General features: G+C 32.8%; 1 protein-coding gene across 2 annotated transcripts in view; it reads left to right on the top strand.

The window, feature by feature from the left end:
• LOC124375039 (exocyst complex component 5) overlaps window positions 1-18,601 on the top strand; it is a 74,663-nt gene that overhangs the window by 13,672 nt on the left and 42,390 nt on the right. For both annotated transcript variants that reach the window (XM_046833172.1, XM_046833167.1), the window contains exons 3-7: window positions 903-1,020; window positions 2,840-3,025; window positions 6,060-6,124; window positions 7,779-7,962; window positions 9,785-9,925. In XM_046833172.1, coding sequence (XP_046689128.1) covers window positions 903-1,020; window positions 2,840-3,025; window positions 6,060-6,124; window positions 7,779-7,962; window positions 9,785-9,925 — 694 coding nt within the window. The remainder of the gene's footprint in view (window positions 1-902; window positions 1,021-2,839; window positions 3,026-6,059; window positions 6,125-7,778; window positions 7,963-9,784; window positions 9,926-18,601) is intronic.

Raw genomic sequence — 18,601 nt, forward strand, 5'->3', positions numbered from 1 at the left:
GCCGACATTTTTTTGGACGAGGTGAAGATGGCGACTTCCATTGGCTTGACTGTTGCTTCGTTTCTGGGTCATAACCATAGCACCATGACTCATCACCAGTAATTACCTTTTCCAGAAAATCGGGATCATTTTTGAGATGTTCTTTCAGAAGGCGGCAAGTTTCAACTCGATGTGCCTTTTGATGGTCAGTCAGAAGTCGAGGAACAAATTTGGCAGCAACCCTTTTCAGTCCTAAATCTCCTGTTAAAATTCGCTGAACCGAGCTCCAAGTTAATCCACTACTCTCTGATAGTTCCTCAATTGTCTGTCGACGGTCGGTGAGCACAAGTTCACGAATTTTCTCAACATTTTCGTCCGTTCGAGAGGTTGTGATGGACGTCCAGAACGAGGTTTGTCTTCAATCGACATGTCGCCATTTTTAAATTGAGCGAACCACTCGTAGACCTGAGTTTTCCCCATAGCATCATCTTTGTAAGCTGTATTCAACATTAAAATAGTTTCTGCAGCATTTTTACCAAGTAAAAAACAAAATTTCACAGCTGCACATTGTTCACTTAAACTTGCCATGACAAAAAACGAAACAAGAACAAAACAGGGTTAGCGAAAACAGTCACTACGAACGAACAGAATGCACTAGGACAACGGAACTGGGGTCACTGAGCTCGCAATGGGTTGCGCGACACACGCCTAGCGGCAGGAATGTGTACTACACGCTGCCGGCTGCCAGCAATACAATTTCGGTTTTTTTGGGTACCCCCTCGTAGACAGACAGGTTATGGCTAGTACAAATAACCACTTCTCCATCATGAAAGATAATACATAAAAATGTGGAGTCTTTGTGTGGTGTTTTTTTTGGGTCTGTGCTATGTTTTTAGTTCCCTAAACATACTTGTGATTTATAGGGATTTACAGTTACTCTTAGAACGCCAACAGAAGAAATGTGAAAAGTTAGAGCAAGCTTGTCATGATGAAGAGGCTAACCACTGGCAAGATATTTCCAAGTTACAGGAAAAGAATAAGGTAAGCAAGACAAAAATCTTAACTTTTCATTCTTAACTCTGCACGGTTGTTATTTTTATTGTTATGTTTACCAGTAATACCAATGGCTACTAATGTAACGGATGTGATAGTTATCGCAAGATAACTGAGTCAAGCAAAGTTGAGTGGGCTGCTGTTTGGATGGGTGAACATTGTGATCCTGTCCTTGGAAACAGCCCACGTGCCTGGCCAATGGTAATGATTTGGAAGTCATCTTTAAGCCGTTGGTCACCAGGGTAACTGTAAGAGAGGGCTTCATAGCCTGATGAAATAACACCCTTTACCTGTAAATACCAATGAAATAAGAAATGAAACCATATGTAAGGATAAAGTTTATAATGTGTCATATTTCATTGTTCTTCATTTTCTGATAGTTATTTAAACCTAGGGTCCTAGACAACAAAAAGTGTAACAGAATGAGACGAACTAAAATTTGCAATGAATTTGTAGATTTGTATTTATTGTCTTCATAATAATAATCTTGAGTACACATTCTTTAAGAAACATGTAATATTATAATAAATTAAAGTATTTCAAATTAAGATTCAATTTGAATAGTATTTATAGAATTATACAATAATTTAATATTACAAATAGTTTTTAAATGCCTTTCCAATTTAAATAGACTGACTATTGAGTTTCAATCACTATCACTGATATCAGAATTGTACTTGTAATCACTGTCTAATAACAAAGCATAAACAAAATCCTGCAATATTTTTACAATCATTACGATCAATCTCTCATCAAAACAAATAACACATTTAAACCTCGCATATAGTAGCTGACAATAAAAAACAATGAAAAACCTCTTGAACAAACCGGTGATCAATTCAGTGTTGCCAGTAACAAGATGAAATTAAATGCATTTTTCGCTTAGCAAAAGAACTAGTGAAGACCATAGCAACAATACCTAGCAGGTACTTTAAGAACGAGAAGAGCCCATAATAATAAAGAATGGTTAAACATAAATGGCGAGACCAGTGTCGCTCGGCATTCTTGCTCGGACTGCTTGGTACGTACGAAACCAGCTCGTCTGTCTTCCCCAATCAGTTAAAACCTAATCGTGGTCTGACAAGTTAAATAAAGGAGTACGTGTTCTCATATCAGAAGGGGAGACACTAGTTATCATCCACACTGGAGGGGAAAATGTGTTTTTTTCCTAATGCTCTGATGATATAGAAGGCATCAAAACATTCGGGGGACTGCCACAACAATGTAAACATAGAAATTTTTATATAATGGATAACTGAGAGACTCTTATTTAATTTAAAATCTAGAAGTTTAATTGTAATAGAAAATGACTCCTATAATTTGGTGCAAAAAAGGCACCAACTTAATAAAGCAAAAATAGACTTTAAAGATTTGTTTGGAAAAATTACATCCCTAATAATGATGACATGTTTGTACCAGGACTCTACAGATTAGTGTTCTTACATAAACCTAGATTTTTGGAGGTCCGAAGGGTGTGGAATACTCTAGTAGAATTTTAAAATATGATGTGTTAAAACAGTGTTTTTATACATTTCTACATATTTTTCATAGAGAGGTACAAATACACTGTTCCAAAGCATTCTGACTCAAATCGAGTTCTAATTATTATAGTGAGTTGATTATGATATAAATTGTGAACATCATTATTTTAAGTTTCTAGAAGGTTTCTGCACACACATACACATACATATATATTTATAGAGCATCAAGACAGTTTAGAATTACATTATTATCTTAAAACAATCTGGCATTAATTTGCTATTGTTACAATTGCATATTAGTGACGGAACTTTGTGTTATGTTTCAGTCAACGGTTAGCCTGTTCCAAGAACTGGACGAGAGAATAAACTTTGTGGCCACAAAAGTGATACACCTGGGAGACCAGTTGGAGAGTGTCAACACACCGCGATCACGTGCTGTCCAGGCTCAGAAGCTCATGAACCACTTTGCGGAGTTCCTCTCTCCTGGCCCAGTCATGGCAGAGTTTACGCAGGTCAGTTACATTGGCTTGGGTACCTAACTATGGACTAAATTTGTGACAAAACATTGTTTATGAAAATATATCTTTAACAATGTTGTAAATTAAATTAAAACATGAATTTTATAATTTTGTGGATGAAAGTAACATTAATAGATTTTTGAAACAAAATTCTAAAATTGGTGACATTTCAGAGTGTGAGACTTAATATAATTCGCTTCTTAAAAACAACATCCATTACTTCTGAAACTTTAAAGTTTTTATAGCAATAGGCTTGTTGGTGAATAAGCCTATAAAGCTCTGTGAAATTTACAGTGTTATAAACACAAACCACACAATGAAAACTGCAGAAGCAACGTGTAGTCACTATCAACAACAATTGTGGAAACCGACACTGAGGGTGAGAAAATAAAGCAGTTGGCTATTGGCATTTGTTTGGTGCCAGTAACCGTAGTATATAAGCCACCCTTCCCTCTTCATTCTTTACAGTCCATGCCAAAAGTAGTGATGGCACTATCATTCGCTTTTTAAATCAAGTGTAGCAGACTGTACTCAGTTGAACCACAAGAGGGGTAGAGGGAGGAGGACCGTGTTGCAGACTGTCACTCTCCCTTCACCAGGCTTCACACTGCCTGGCTGAGTCTATACAACAAACGTTGGCCTTGTGCAGAATGAGGAACTCATCTTTATGGCTGCGAGTCCAATTTCTACCATATCATAGTGAATTAATTGCTTCTTAACAGTGTTAGAAATTAAACCACAGGAAGGTTCATATTTGCAAGCTTTTAAGTAGTTAGGTGCAGCCAAATAGTTATGTAAAACATACATTAATAGTATAATTATATAAAGACACCTATAACAAGAAATACAAGTGTAAGTAATTATTAACCAGACTTGTCCATCATCTATTTCTAGAGTAAATACAGTTTTGAGTAAATCTTATTAGGTCACATAATCTCCTCTTTTATTGACACATTTTTTTCACCACCAAATTTTTTTCATCCCATAATATTTAAAAATTAAGTTTGTTGTATCTGCAACTAATTGTACATAATAATTTCCACTCATTTCTCGTCATCATAAGTGGTGACCTCATAAATCTTTTTTAAGTGCCCCAAACATGTAGAATTCACACATCAACAAATCAAGACTATAGGGCGCATTTTCAAGTGTTTAGCACTAACATTTTGGCAAGTTTTATGCCCTCTCATGACAAAAATTTAATAGTAATAATTTGCTCAACAGAGGTTTCTAATTCCATAAATATTCTAAATTGTCACCTACACCCATTAGGGAAATAAATAAGGAACAATAAACATTATAGGAAGTTTTTTTTAAATCTTAGGACAAGAAGTTTAGAAGCTGCACATAGTCCTAAAATGACCTTTGTGCTTCTTCCGGAATGACTGGATATTCTTGATGGGTAAGGTTGGGGGTACGGGCCGCCTCCTGTCAAGATCCATGAGGAAGAATTTAGGGTATTAATCTTAGTCATGTCTCCTCAGAAGAAGGAAGAAGCAAAATCTGAATCAACTTTTCTAGTCAAAGCAGGCGGAGGTGGCACGCCCTTATTTCTAAGCTAGCAAGAAATTTTGTTACTTAGGGAGCCCCATCAACTCCAACAATATCTCCCACACCTATCGATCTACCCTTGCACCTCAGAATCTCGACATTTGTAGTTAGCGATTTGCCTCTCCTGGATATCCGTAAGGTTTCCCAGATTAAGTGACACATCAGTTTTTGCTGTACGCAGTGTAGGTTCAACTGGAAAGTATAAACTAGCCAGAAGTGAGGAGTTATAAGAATATACTATACACTGTAATTATATATGAACACAAAAGCCCTATAAACAAAGAAACTTTGTAGTCTCTTTCTGAACTATTAACAAAGCACTGTTAAAAAGTATGCCTTTTGCCCCTTATCACCCCTTCCTACAAAAACCCAAAGCTGTAGGTTGTGCAACTTTTTACAACTTATTTCTAGGAGGGTATAGAACAAAATGCCATAAGCTCTTTTGATGTTGGGGTTGGTATCTAGATAAGGTTTACTAGATTAAGTCATTAGGACACAAAGGTATTACTCATTTATTTTTCATTTTATTTCTTCTATTTGTTCCACTATTATGTAAACATAATAATTAATGTTAACTCTTTGTCAAGGACTTCAACAAGGGATAGTTCCCTCAGCTCGGTGGGCCACACCGAATAGTCCAATCCTTATCCAGGTGTGACCTCAAAGTGCTGTTATCACTCGACCGAATAAGGAACTAAATTAATATTTCATTATTTACAGCACATACTATAGCAGGCATTGTTTAGATTGGATTTTATCCCAGTTTCAGTACCATGGTAGCTGTTGTAGTGTATTGTATCATATTATGAAAATATTAGTGCGTTTAATGGAGCACAGTATCAAAATATGGAACTAAGTTTATATTATGTTGATGTAGAGTGAGACATACTTGAGGAGGTACTGAAATCTACATTTAAGTAGGTAAACCCACAGCTTAAATTACATATTACTCAGTACATTTATGAGAAAGAGACTAAATAACCAATAACATAAATTTAAACTTAAAGGTAGTAAATATTGTAAGTGTTTGGAAATTGCATTTAAATCCCAGTTATTGAAGGGGTTGGGGCTTAAATGCATAAATCCGAGACAGAGTGACTTAGCCGATTACACTACGATGAGGGGACAACTACCTGAGTTTTACGAGACATCAGTTTGGGCTACACTTAATGGGCTGTTAATTTAACTGCCAAGTTAACACATTTACCACAATACAAGTATATACTGACTTTAGGACAACTTGAATAGTAAGTTGTGTACAATGCAGCCAATGTGTTAATGGATACAATGAAATGGTATACTAACTTTATACAAGCGTGAATTGAGGAATAATGATTTTGATCCTCACAAAATAAACTTTTTAATTTTGTACAATAATAGATTGTTATGATTTTTCACAACAAATTTCAAATCAACTTGCAAACACATAAATATGCCCAAAACTTCTCGTGTTTTATAGAACAATTTAAATTTTCAGATTGATGAGGCAGCAGATGTTATACAAAAACTACATTTGATTGCTCAGGAACTACCCCCAGGAAAGTGAGTACAATATCATTCAATACAGTTCACTGTATATTTACTGTCAATGATGTTTATTGAATTATATCCCTTAACCTGTTGGATCCCGTAGCCGCACAGTTGCGACTGAGGCAAGTGTGCAGTCGTGGCCCGTTGCCGTACTGTTGCGGCCGCGCGCAGAGCGTTTTATTTTTGCGTTTTCTTCAACTCAATTCGCTAAATTAAATGACGTTCAATATACCGGGTTACTCGGGAGAACACTGGCTTTCTCGTGAGGTATATTTTGTTTCGCGCTACGATACTTGGCAGCCTGTTTTTACTCTAAACGTCGAGGCGTTTCAGCCGGTTGCTGTTGTTTGTACACAATAATTATGGCTTCGCGTAAGCATGAGTTGTTTGATCAAGATATTAATGAATTATTGGGCAGTGAGTTTAGTGAACTATCTGATAGTGACGACGAAAGTGATGTGGATATTTTCAGTCGTGTAAGAAGTGGTGATTTTATTTTTAGTGAACTAGTTCGTGATGCAGACTTCAACCACGATTTAGGTTATCTCGATGAACCAGTACCAGGACCATCAGGTGATACTGTTTATTCTAATAATCGTCCAAATAAGCCTACTTTGGATAGTGTTGACTTGGTAATAAACGAGGTAGTTCAAAATTATAATCCCAGAAATGACTTTACTGGTAATGAAGGAACTGAATGTAGGCCTAACCCCAAACGTAGAAAGCTACCTCCAATTACCTATCCCTGGGTGAATGATACCAACTTTATTCCGCACATATTTCCATTTGACAGCTCAAAATCTGGAATAAATGCTGATTCTGGAATAAGTAAGGAATCTACAAACCTAGATTTTTTCCTAGTTTGTTTATCCTAGTCTTATTAATTTATAAAAAATAAACTTACACTTGGAATCAAAATATATATATATATATATATATATATATATATATATATATATATATATATATATATATATAAATTTAAATATGTATATTTGAATTTAGAAATATCAATAATATGAAATAAATAAACATAAAAATAAAACTTATGAGTATATGATTATGCAGATGCAAAAAATAACTATAATGCAAAGTAGTAACCAAGTGCCAGAAAAAACCCGGGCCAGCAGATGCCCCTGTGCTGCCATAACCCGGGACTCAACAGGTTAACAAATCAGTCTGACACAACTCTTGTTAGTAACACTCAGATATTTTGCTTCAGTAGTTCAGTAGCTCTCTAACAATAATATATAATTTCTACTCCTCAGTGAAAGTGCATCTATAACCTTGGAAGTCTTTGCTACTGATAATGTGTGTGCATGCGTGTGTGTGTGTGTGTGTGTGTGTGTGTGTGTGTTTGTTTGTGTAATAGAAATATTTTTATATATATATATATATACTGGGTGGCGCAAAAAGGCGACTTGCAGACGGCCGGCAGTGGTCCCCCCTCCTCACCTTCCACTGGTACTAAGCAGTTCAAATCCGACCATCCTTTTTGTGCCACCCAGTATATATATATATATATATATATATATATATATATATATATAATGTATTATAAATAATAATTAAACTTTACTTGACTAATCACAGGAGTAGTTTGTCTAATATTAGGGTAAAACTTTATTTTGTAATGTTACAAGTTTCTTACTATAAACTGTTGAAGATTTGAAGAGGCCAAGAAGAAGATAGCAGTGAAGTACGATGAGATCGAGAGGGCTCTGATAGAGGAATTTGTTGAGGCCCATCGCAAGTATGATGTAAACAGAATGCAGGAGATAGCTGCCATCCTCTCACACTTCAAGGGCTACACTCAGTGTGTCGATGCTTTCATAGAGCACAGCCAGTCAGTAAGTACCAAGACTTATTTATCTCAAGACATTTCTATGGCTCAAATTTATTTCCCTCAAGGTTAAATAAAGACTTCCAATAATTTTCATCTGCTCAAGCAAGGAAGTAAACATGAACGCAAGAATTTCAGGCCCATCTCCATATTACCAAAATGTCTCCAAAATAATAGAGAAAATTGTTTTATCCAGACTTCTCAATCATCTTGGCTCCAACAACTTTCTTCCTGACAGACAACATGGTTTCCTTGCTGGAAAGTCAACCATTACTACTCTGATTGACTTGGTTGAGCACTTATTTGACAGCATTGGCTCAGGAAACACAATCAGCAGTATTTTTTTTTAACCTTAGCAAGGCATTTGATTACGTGGACCATAATTTACTCTTGTCTAATTCGAGCTCACTAGGCATAAAGGGCACTATCCTAAAATGGTTTTGCAGCTTTTAAGTGGTTAAAAACAAATAGTAGTAACTAAACACTCCTTAAATGGTCAAATGAAAACTGGAACATGGGCTCCATTACCTAGGAGAGTGTCCCAAGGCTTTGTAATGGGCTTGTCTACTATTTGTTTTATTTATATCAGACCTGCCTCATCATATTTGTTATATAATGTTTTACTTTTAATTCAAAGTCAGTTCTAGAAAGCAGACACACCGGGATGTTTTTGTTCAACAACGGCCTGCTTAATATCCTTTCTCAAATTTTTTTAAAAACACAAGGATGCTGTTTGTGGAGTTCCCAGGCGTCAACTAGTTCATTCAACAAAACATGTTTAAATCACCTTGGATGGAATAACCATGTTTATGAATTAAGCTATCAACTCAACTCTGCTATTTTGGATTTCAAAAGAGTGAAATCCTTAGTACTCCTGAGGCAACAATGATGGCTTATCATACATTTTTTGTCACGTATTAAGTATGGTATAATCCTATGGGAGACAGTTCTTGTGAAAATCTGCAAAGAATCGTGGTTTTACAGAATAAAGCTTTTATAATCATAGCTAACCTACTGATATATGATAGCTATGAGAGAAACACAAGAATCTTAATATACTGACTGTTACATCCCTGTATATGCTTGATGTCTTTTCACTATCCTGCAATTTAGACACTAAAAACAAAGATTTTTCATGGACGGCCTACACAACATGCAGAACACTTCATTATTCCATCTCATAGAACTGGTCTGTTTGAACAAAATCTTCATATGCGGGGTCAAAGCTCTTCTACAGAGACACATAATGTTAAGGTGCTGAAGAAAATGCTGTTAAAATGGCTTGTGGAGAGCTCAATTTACACAATGAATGAATTCTTGGCTCACTGCTCAGCTTAAATGACTATCAAAATATTGTTTGTGCTCATGTTTTTTGTACATTAATAATTACTATAATGTTTATTGACACCAATTTTTTAATCTATGTTCAAGAATAAAGCCTTCTGATTCTATCGCTGTGGCATAGTTGGCTAGCACCTACTTTAGCAGATATCTTGGGTTTACCTCTTGCCAATGTCATTATCAGGCTTATATGGTTCAGGAGTCTTATCGACTGCTCTTACAAGGAAAATTAATACAATAATATCGAGTGACATTTTTTCCTCTGTTGCAAAAACCCTGTTATATAAAGAATTTAATATTTCTCGCTGTCACAAAAAAATTTTCAAATTATTATTTATTTAACTTCAATAAGAATCTAGATATTACTTAAAGAACTTTTAAGTATTTATATAGAATACAATCATATTTACTTATATCTGATATGCCTTATTTACTTACATGTAAATTTATTGCATAATAAATACAGTTATTTTTAATTTCCTTTATAGAACACATTTGGTGGCAAGGATGTGTTCAGTGATGTAATCCCAATGTGTGAGAAGAACTTCAATTTGATGAGTCAAGTTTTCAACAATCCTGAACAAGTTATGGGCAAATTTGTCCTAAACATTTACCACTTCAAACTTCAGGTAATATGTTTAAGTTATCCTCAATAAAAAGTTCTAATATATGCCAAAACATTCCTCCTGTATGTATTAAATTTTGTATTTCACTGTATTTACCCTACAAGAGAACTCAGTAAGGTTTATGTTGAGACATCATGTGGGTTTCTATGGTTCCAATTGTATTCTTACATGAAATCTTTAAGAGGGTTTACTAGTTAGCTGCCGACTGTGCATCTGAGACTCCGCTTTTAAGATAGGGCTATAGTTTAAAACTGCAGTATAAATAGAGATTTGTCTCAAAATCATGAATGTTTTACTTCAGAAACTTAGGTTTTAGTGTCTAAATAAAAAAAATTGTTAAAAATATAACAATCTCTTAATGCTAATGGTTTATAATTTATGTTTTATATTCAGGTTTTTTTGGGGGGAAAATCTATACTGAATATAAGTTATAAATAGGTAGTGCTAACAGATAGTTGAACTTTTAACAATTCATTAACCTTGAGAAACTGAATAAATAAATAAAATTTCAATTCCTGAAGTGGAAAATATTTTTAGATTTGAGACGAGTTGCTACCAATAATGCAATTTTAACCCTTCCCACGTGGAATTTATCTTTCAATTTTGACTCATAACGCGTAATTAACTTTAAAATTTTTGTTACATTTTACCAACTCTAATTTTTTTTAGTTAGTGGTGGCTATTAGGAATAAAAAATAATACAGTATCACAAAATAATCAGACCCCTATATTTTTTAACAAATTTTCAAATTTTACAAAAAATCGTCAGGATTCGCCATTGCATAGAACAATATAGGCCTATAACGACACAACAAATAAAGTTATAACAAAATAAAAAGATAATATAATGCTAAATACAACAGGAACACAAAGAGTAAATAAGGAAATATGGCAAAACAGTGTTAAAAACTAAAATATGCCGTGCCGGGATATATCCGTTTACCGTGAAATGGTTCGCCGCAGACTGAGGCTAAATCACGCCACGAGGGGCAAAGCCACGCCCTCCCACCACTGCGACGCGCCAATGAGGTTCAAACTGTAACATCTGCTTTTCGGAATAAGTATTCAACACTCCCTTGAACTCTAGCGGATTCTACGGCAACTACAATTTATTAAATAACGCAAAATAGACTTTGAAGGACATATCCGTTTACCGCGTTTCGGTCAAAATTTGGCCTAACGGATATATCCGTTTGCCGCGTGGGAAGGGTTAATCTTTAGCAACATGTTAAAATGTTAGCCTCAGATGTGCGGTCAGCAGTTAACCTAGTGTGTCCTCTTAAGTAAAAATCATATTTTAGTGGATTCATTAAAGCTTGTAAGTCCATAGCTCCTAATATGTCAGTTAACCTGTAATGTTGTTACACAATAACACCAATTACTTGGTTTAACATAAATAAGAACAAAAATTATGTTAGAATTAGAAATTATTATCAGAAAGAATTCTAATAAGAAATCTAAATCTAAGAAAGAAATCTAACCTATTTAATATAGTTGTTGGTATAAAGTACTGAAGTTTTACATGGACTTTCGTAGGGTTCCTAGTTAACATATAAGGCTCAAATTATTTTGAAATCCCTTTGGACTTTTCCCCTACTTAAATTAGTTGTGGAAGTTGGAGCCCTCTAGTTGGTGTGCCAATTTGATGAGAGCCCCACTTTGGCAGCGTCAATTTGTTGTAGGCCCTCGTTGGCAGCGTCATTTTGATGAGTTTGTTGTCCAGGTGTATAGCGCCAATTTGCTGTGTGTCACCCCCACGTTGGTTGCGATAATTTGCTGAAAGCCCTTTACCTTGACTGCGTCAATTTGCTGCGGATGCCCTCGACGGTTATGTCAATTTATTGATAGTCGGTTCTTTAGAGTTGTTGACTCACCATGTAGTTGTACGCCTTTTGTCACCAGTGGCACGTTGTTGTACCATGTTGCTCATCATGGTATCGGTCGCCATCTTGCCCAATGCTAGCTGTATTCCCTTGGTACTACTCAAAAACTTATTAAATTTGAACGTCTCTATGGTGTTATCGCCAGAGACAAGTCTGTGTGTATGTCAGGGTTCCAAAAATATGTTAAGTAATGATTACAAAATTTAATATCACTCCATCACACTTTTTATAAAAGGGATATTCAAAGAGAAAGTCAAACCAAGTGACCACGAGATTAATTTATTAAATGTCACACTCTCAACACATTTATAATTTCACTCACCTTGCAATGCTTTGATAATTTAAAAGTCTAAAACAATATCCCATCCTTTGATTAAATTTCAATACACTATATACAACAGATCACTACTATCCAGGAGAATCAACACAACCTCCTTGCTTCAAGTCTGGTGAGAGAAGACCGTATCTCCGTATAAAAATACGGATACCGACTCAAAACAATACTCATCCCCTCTCTCGTTCAAATCAGCGTCTTCACGAATAAATATAATTTGATTCTTTTCTTATAATTGTCGAAATTTATCACGTTTTACTATAATTAATCAATTTAAGTCTTTCCATTTTTCTTTTTATTATTTTTTCAAAGCTTTTTATTTAAATTTTTAGCAAACATGTGCTTTTATGACGTCATCAATATACAAGTCATTCATACCACAATTGGCTTTTCTGCGTAATTCTATTTAGTGTTTTGTAAAACACAAAATTTTGGTTATGTTTACTTTCATTTTAATTAATCAAAATCTTTTCCCGTATAAAGTTCAATAAATTTCTTCGTTATTAGTTAAATAAATTTCAATTCCGACAACATGTGATTCACTGACGTCACAGTCTGCCGATTTCATTGACGTCACAGTCTGCCAATTCCCCGCGAATATTCAAATGTCGTTAATTTGACCTGTTACACAACCCCCAAATATAAATTGATCACATATTTGTTATCAATTTATATTTCTCCTCCAATTAAATCTTTTAAATTTTTGAGTCCAATTAAGCTATTATTTAAAATTTCTTGATAATTTTGTTTAAAAGTATTCATTTAAAAGAAAGTAAAATATCAAAGCAAATGCTTACAATCATATTACACAAATTACAATGTATTTAAATGTTTACACAAAATTACAATTAATACAAATATAAATGAATATATAAATCAGCTACACAAATTACAATTAATATTAAATGATTACACAAATTACAATGTACATATAAATCAATTACACAAATTACAATTAATACAAATATCAATGAATATATAGATATATATATATAATTTCAATAAACATTGAATCGCAAAAAGTACTTGGCTCCGCCGGGACTCGAACCCGGATCTCTCATCGAGTTCGAGTCCCGGCGGAAGCAAGTACTTTTTGCGATTCAATGTTTATTGAAAATTAAATAAGGGCTATTGCCATTTATACAATTTAATGTATATATTATATATATATATATATATATATATATAGTTTATATATATATATATATAAGAACAGTACTAAAGTTTTAAATATTTTTAAATTGAATACATGTAACTCTATACGTTTTGAATATAATGTTTTTAATGTGTCCATTTCACATAACATAATGTTCAATACAAGTTAAACTCTATTAGATTATACACTCACAAGTTATAATAATACACAAATACCTTGTAAAAATCCTAAATATATTCTTACTGATAAACAATATTGTAATATCCTTATATTGTCATCTCCTACTGGAAACATATTACATACACTATATACTATATTACATTATCCTTGTCACATCTTATTCTAAAATATTTATACAACCCTATACTAATCTGACTTACTCTTATTCTATGAATCTCTTTAGTTCCCTTACATTACGGATGCCAAAGAATTCATTATTGTCTAGTCTGGTTAATGCATATGCATTTTCTCTTTTAATGCCTGCGATTACATATGGTCCTTCATAAAGTAAGAAATATTTTTTAAATCTTCTTATCTAATGCATTTGATAAAATATGGTTTTTTTACTAATACTTTGTCACCTATTCTATACTTAATTGGATTTAATTTCTCATCATGTCTTTTATTCCTTTTTTCTGCCTTACTTATTAAGTTTTCCCTTACCATTCTAATTTTATTCAAATGATTAAATTTACATTCAATTGGAAATTTAATTATTTTACTTAGAAAATTATCAGATCTTCTTCCCAAACATTACTTCATATGGTATTGCTTCAATGGTGTCCTGTACTGAATTGTTTTAACACATGTTCAGCAAATAACAGAATGTCAGGCCATTGAGTGTGTCTTTTATGACAATATATCCTACAAATTTTATTTACTTCTTTATTTGTCCTTTCCACTATTGAACTTTGTGGGTGATAAGGTGTACTGTGATAAACTTTAATATCTAAGTTATTAAGAGTTGTGTTCCACAAATTTGAATTAAAACATGGACCATTGTCGCTGGACTATTGCTTTCATTTTTCCTACTTGAGGTATAAACTCTTTAGGTTACTTTACTTAATACACTTCTACTGTTTGGTTTCTTTATGGCATATAATTTCACAAAATTTTGAAAAAACATCTACCATTGTTAATATGTATTGTTACATTTCCTCTTCCCTTTGGTAATGGACCTATCAAATCTATTGACACCAAGTCTAGCACATTCTGAGATATTATATTCATTAGTCTACCTTATTGTCTTACATTCCCATGTTTACTCTTTTGGCACAATATACACTTTTTTTAACTGTTCCTTTACACTTCTTTCCATATTCTTAAAAATACAATACTCTTTAAGTATATTAAATATTTTATGACCTCCTAAATGTCCCATATTTTAAAATGTGTAAAATTAACTAAATCCTTTTTAATACCTTCTGGAATACATACTTTCCATACATCACTATTTTCATCCTTTCTCTTAAAAAATTATTCCTCTATACTCCATAAATATTTTATTTATTTTTTCATAATGAACTCCTTCGCTGTCATTTAAGATATTTTTTTATATCTCTCAAATACTCATCCTGTTCTTGTTTTTTATCTAGATTCTTTAATATTTCCTTTATCTCACTATCTTTAAAACCTAAATCAATTTTGTTGTACAAAACCTTGATACTGTATTTTTCTACTGAATTCTGACTATCCTTTTGTGTAATCCTTGACAGTATGTCTGCTGGAATGTTCTCTTTCCCTTTAACAAATTCTATTTCAAGATTAAACTCTTGTAATGCTAAAGCCCATCTCAACAATCTACCATTTGTTAATTTACAACTTTTTAAGAATGTCAATGCTTTATGATCTGTTCTCACTATCACTCTGGGATGTCCTATTAAATATGATCTAAATTTTTTACAAGTTAATACTACAGCTAACAGTTCCTTTTCTGTGATCGTGTAAAAATTTTTGCGCTTGTGTTAAAGCCTTGCTATAAAATGATATCACCTGTTCCTCATTAATTTCATCTAACTGATATAATATTCCACTAATGTTAAGGTCACTTGCATCTGTATTTAAATAAAATGGTTTGTTAAAATCTGGATGTTTTAAAATGACTGCATTTAAAAATTCTGTTTTAATTTGTCCAAATGCCTTTTCCTCTTTTTCTGTCCACTTCCATTCTATTTTATTACTCAATAAATGATTTAACTGTCCTATTAAATAGCCATAATGTCTTTGAAACTTTGCATAATACAAACATAATCCATTAAACATTTGTAGTTCTTTTATGTTTGTAGGTCGTTTAAAATTCACTATCTGTTCAATTTTATTTTTTATCCATTTTAATTCCTTCAGCTGAAATAATGTATCCTAAATAATTTATCTCTTTTCTTAAAAATTGTGATTTTTTTTTAATTTGACTGTTATTCCTCCTTCTTTTAATCTACTTAAGACCTGTTTCTACATGTTTTAAATGTTCTTATATGTGTTTGAAGTGATTAATATATCATCCACATATGTAGTTACAAATTCTGTCAAGTCATGACCTAATTTTTAGAGAGGGTTTTTTAGTGAGGCAGTGCAGAGATGGATTACTACGACACACATTGAGCTGACTACTTAGCATGAACTACATCTAAACTACATCTAGCTACACTAACATCTAAACACACACACATGCACAGACAAATGAAGTGAATGAGTGGGTAAATTTTCGTTACTTCTGTGATCAACCAGATTTTGTTAAAAACTAGGATGTGTATATAATGTTAAATATTTATTGTTATTGTTGTTGTTTTGATGGTTCATGTTATTTATTGATTGATATTTTGTTATTGTTGTTGAATGTTTAGAGATTTGTTGCTTATATTTAACTATTTTATAGAATGTTATTTGTTGATGGGCAATATTTTATATATTTTGTTTATATATCCAGTTATATAATTTATTATCTATTTATACTCTGAATAATGTATGTATTATCCCCTTAATGCTATATAAAATGCCAATATTTAAAAAATCTGGAGTTATAGAAGCACCACAGCCACACAAAGAGCAATATAACATTTTCTTGAAAAAGCATGAACTATAAACTGATTAAAACAAATAATTAATGAAACTGTAATTTTGTATCTTGCTTTTTTTTAGGTTTCATTATGGACCTCACCGATAAGTCATGTTGACTTGGTGGGGGCCATGATTATGTAAAATTATGTGTTAAAAAAAAAAAAAATGTAACAACGCAGTACTAACATTCAAACCATATGGTAGTCTTTTATATTGTAAATTCCTCCCTTCGAAGACAAACGCTACATATTTTCTGGACTCTTTACTTAATTGTGTTTGTAGAAATCCCTGTGATAAATCTAATGATGTCATATATTTGACTCCTATAAACTTTTTTAATACATCATCTATGTTTATTGGTGATTCCCTATCTGGTTATTATGTGTTGATTCAAATTCCTGCTATCTAGACATATTCTCAATGACAGATCCTTTTTAACTACACACACCAATGGGTTAGAATATGGACTATCAGACTCCTCTATTATGTCTCCTTTCAACATATTTTATATTTCCTTTCTTACACCTTCTCTCTTTGAATAAGGTATTGGATAGGATCTTCCTACAAATGGCTTTTCATTTGTTATATTTAATTTGGCCTCATAATTCTTTATACAACCTGGTTCATCTGAAAAAATATCTTTATTTTTCATCAGTATACTTTTTAATTTATTTAAATCTTCATTTTCCTTTACTTCACAATGTTCTAATATTTCTAAAACCTGTTTATCCTTCTCATCATTAACTTTGTCCTTCATATTTTCTGTATGCGTTTTACATAGAAATTCTATGTTGTTCCAAGAATTTTTCAGCTCATCTTTACTTACTAATGTATTTATGTAATTGCACCTAATTAACTTTATACCATTGACTATATCCTCTGATTCACTGTTTGATTCAGTAAATTCAACATTTAATACTTCTTTATCTACCTCCAACTTTATCTTACCATGTTCAAAGTCAATTTTTGCATTGTGTTCTCTTAAGAAGTCACATCCTAGTACTATTCCCAAGTTCACTGCTTTAACTACTAGAAAATTTATTTGAAATATTTTATTCTCTATTTCCACCTCTATCATGACCTGTTTATCAATCTTTTTACTTCTAATACCTGTTACTCCTATTATACTTAAATTTGTTACCGGCAGCTCTAAAATTTCAAGTACACTTCTTTCTTTTATCTCATTATAATACTTTTCTGACATTATTGTCGCCTGGCTTCCTGAATCTATTATCATGTGATACTCCTCTTTATTTATTCTTCCAAGTATCTCAGGTAGTGCTTCTGCTACTGGTTTTATGGAAATTTTATTATAATTATCTTCATTGGTCAATTCATCAAAGATGTCATTCTCTGGTTATAAAAGCTGTATTCACCCCTAGTCTTAGTCCGGATTTTTTCTTGTCTGATCTTATCAGATTTCTAAGCTCATTTGCTAGAATTGTTAGACCCTCTTTATTCAGATGTATTAAATCTTCACACCATTTTCCTTTATAGAATATTTCTTTTCCATATAATTTCACATTACAGTCTGTACTATCATAGTTATCATAATACTTCTCTGCCACTTCTAAAACTGTAACTTTTTCATTATTTTCTTTACTTTTTATATGTTCATTTATTCTTTAAAGTTTATTTAAATGATATTTGTCATTCTCACCTAACTTTGGTATGGGTGGAATTGTTACCAAGATTATTTTATCAGCTTTCTCCAGTAAAACCTCTACTAGTTTGTCATAATCATTACAAATGTTTTTTACTTCTTTATCCTTAATAAATCATTTGTACCTATCATTACTATTAGCTGTTTTTCTAAATTATTTGCATGTTTAGCTCTCTGGTTAACTGTTCAATTGTCTGACCTCCTATGCATAAGTTAATTCTCTTTCCTCCTTTCTCTCTATATTCACCTCTTAAATTCATTATTTTTTCCCAAATCTCCTAAGTTGAGAATCTCCTATCATTTGGTATCCCTCAAAATTAGGTTCCTTTTTCTCAATCGTTTCCTTCATTCTAGCCTGTCCTACCCATTTGTTTTCCATCCGGTTTTCCTCTAGTCATCTATTACCTCTCATACTTCCTCTTCCCTTTGTATATTCTTATTGATCTCTCTGATGTCTCGTTTCGTTGTTTTTCATACCTTTCTTTCTCCTTTCCATAATCATTGTATCTCTACCCCTATTATTACTTTGTCTTCTCCTATCATTCTCAAACTCTACTCTCTCCCTATTATATGTGTTCCTATTGTAGTA

Source organism: Homalodisca vitripennis, chromosome 1 (genome assembly GCF_021130785.1).
Source record: "Homalodisca vitripennis isolate AUS2020 chromosome 1, UT_GWSS_2.1, whole genome shotgun sequence".
Classification (NCBI taxonomy): Eukaryota; Metazoa; Arthropoda; class Insecta; order Hemiptera; family Cicadellidae; genus Homalodisca; species Homalodisca vitripennis.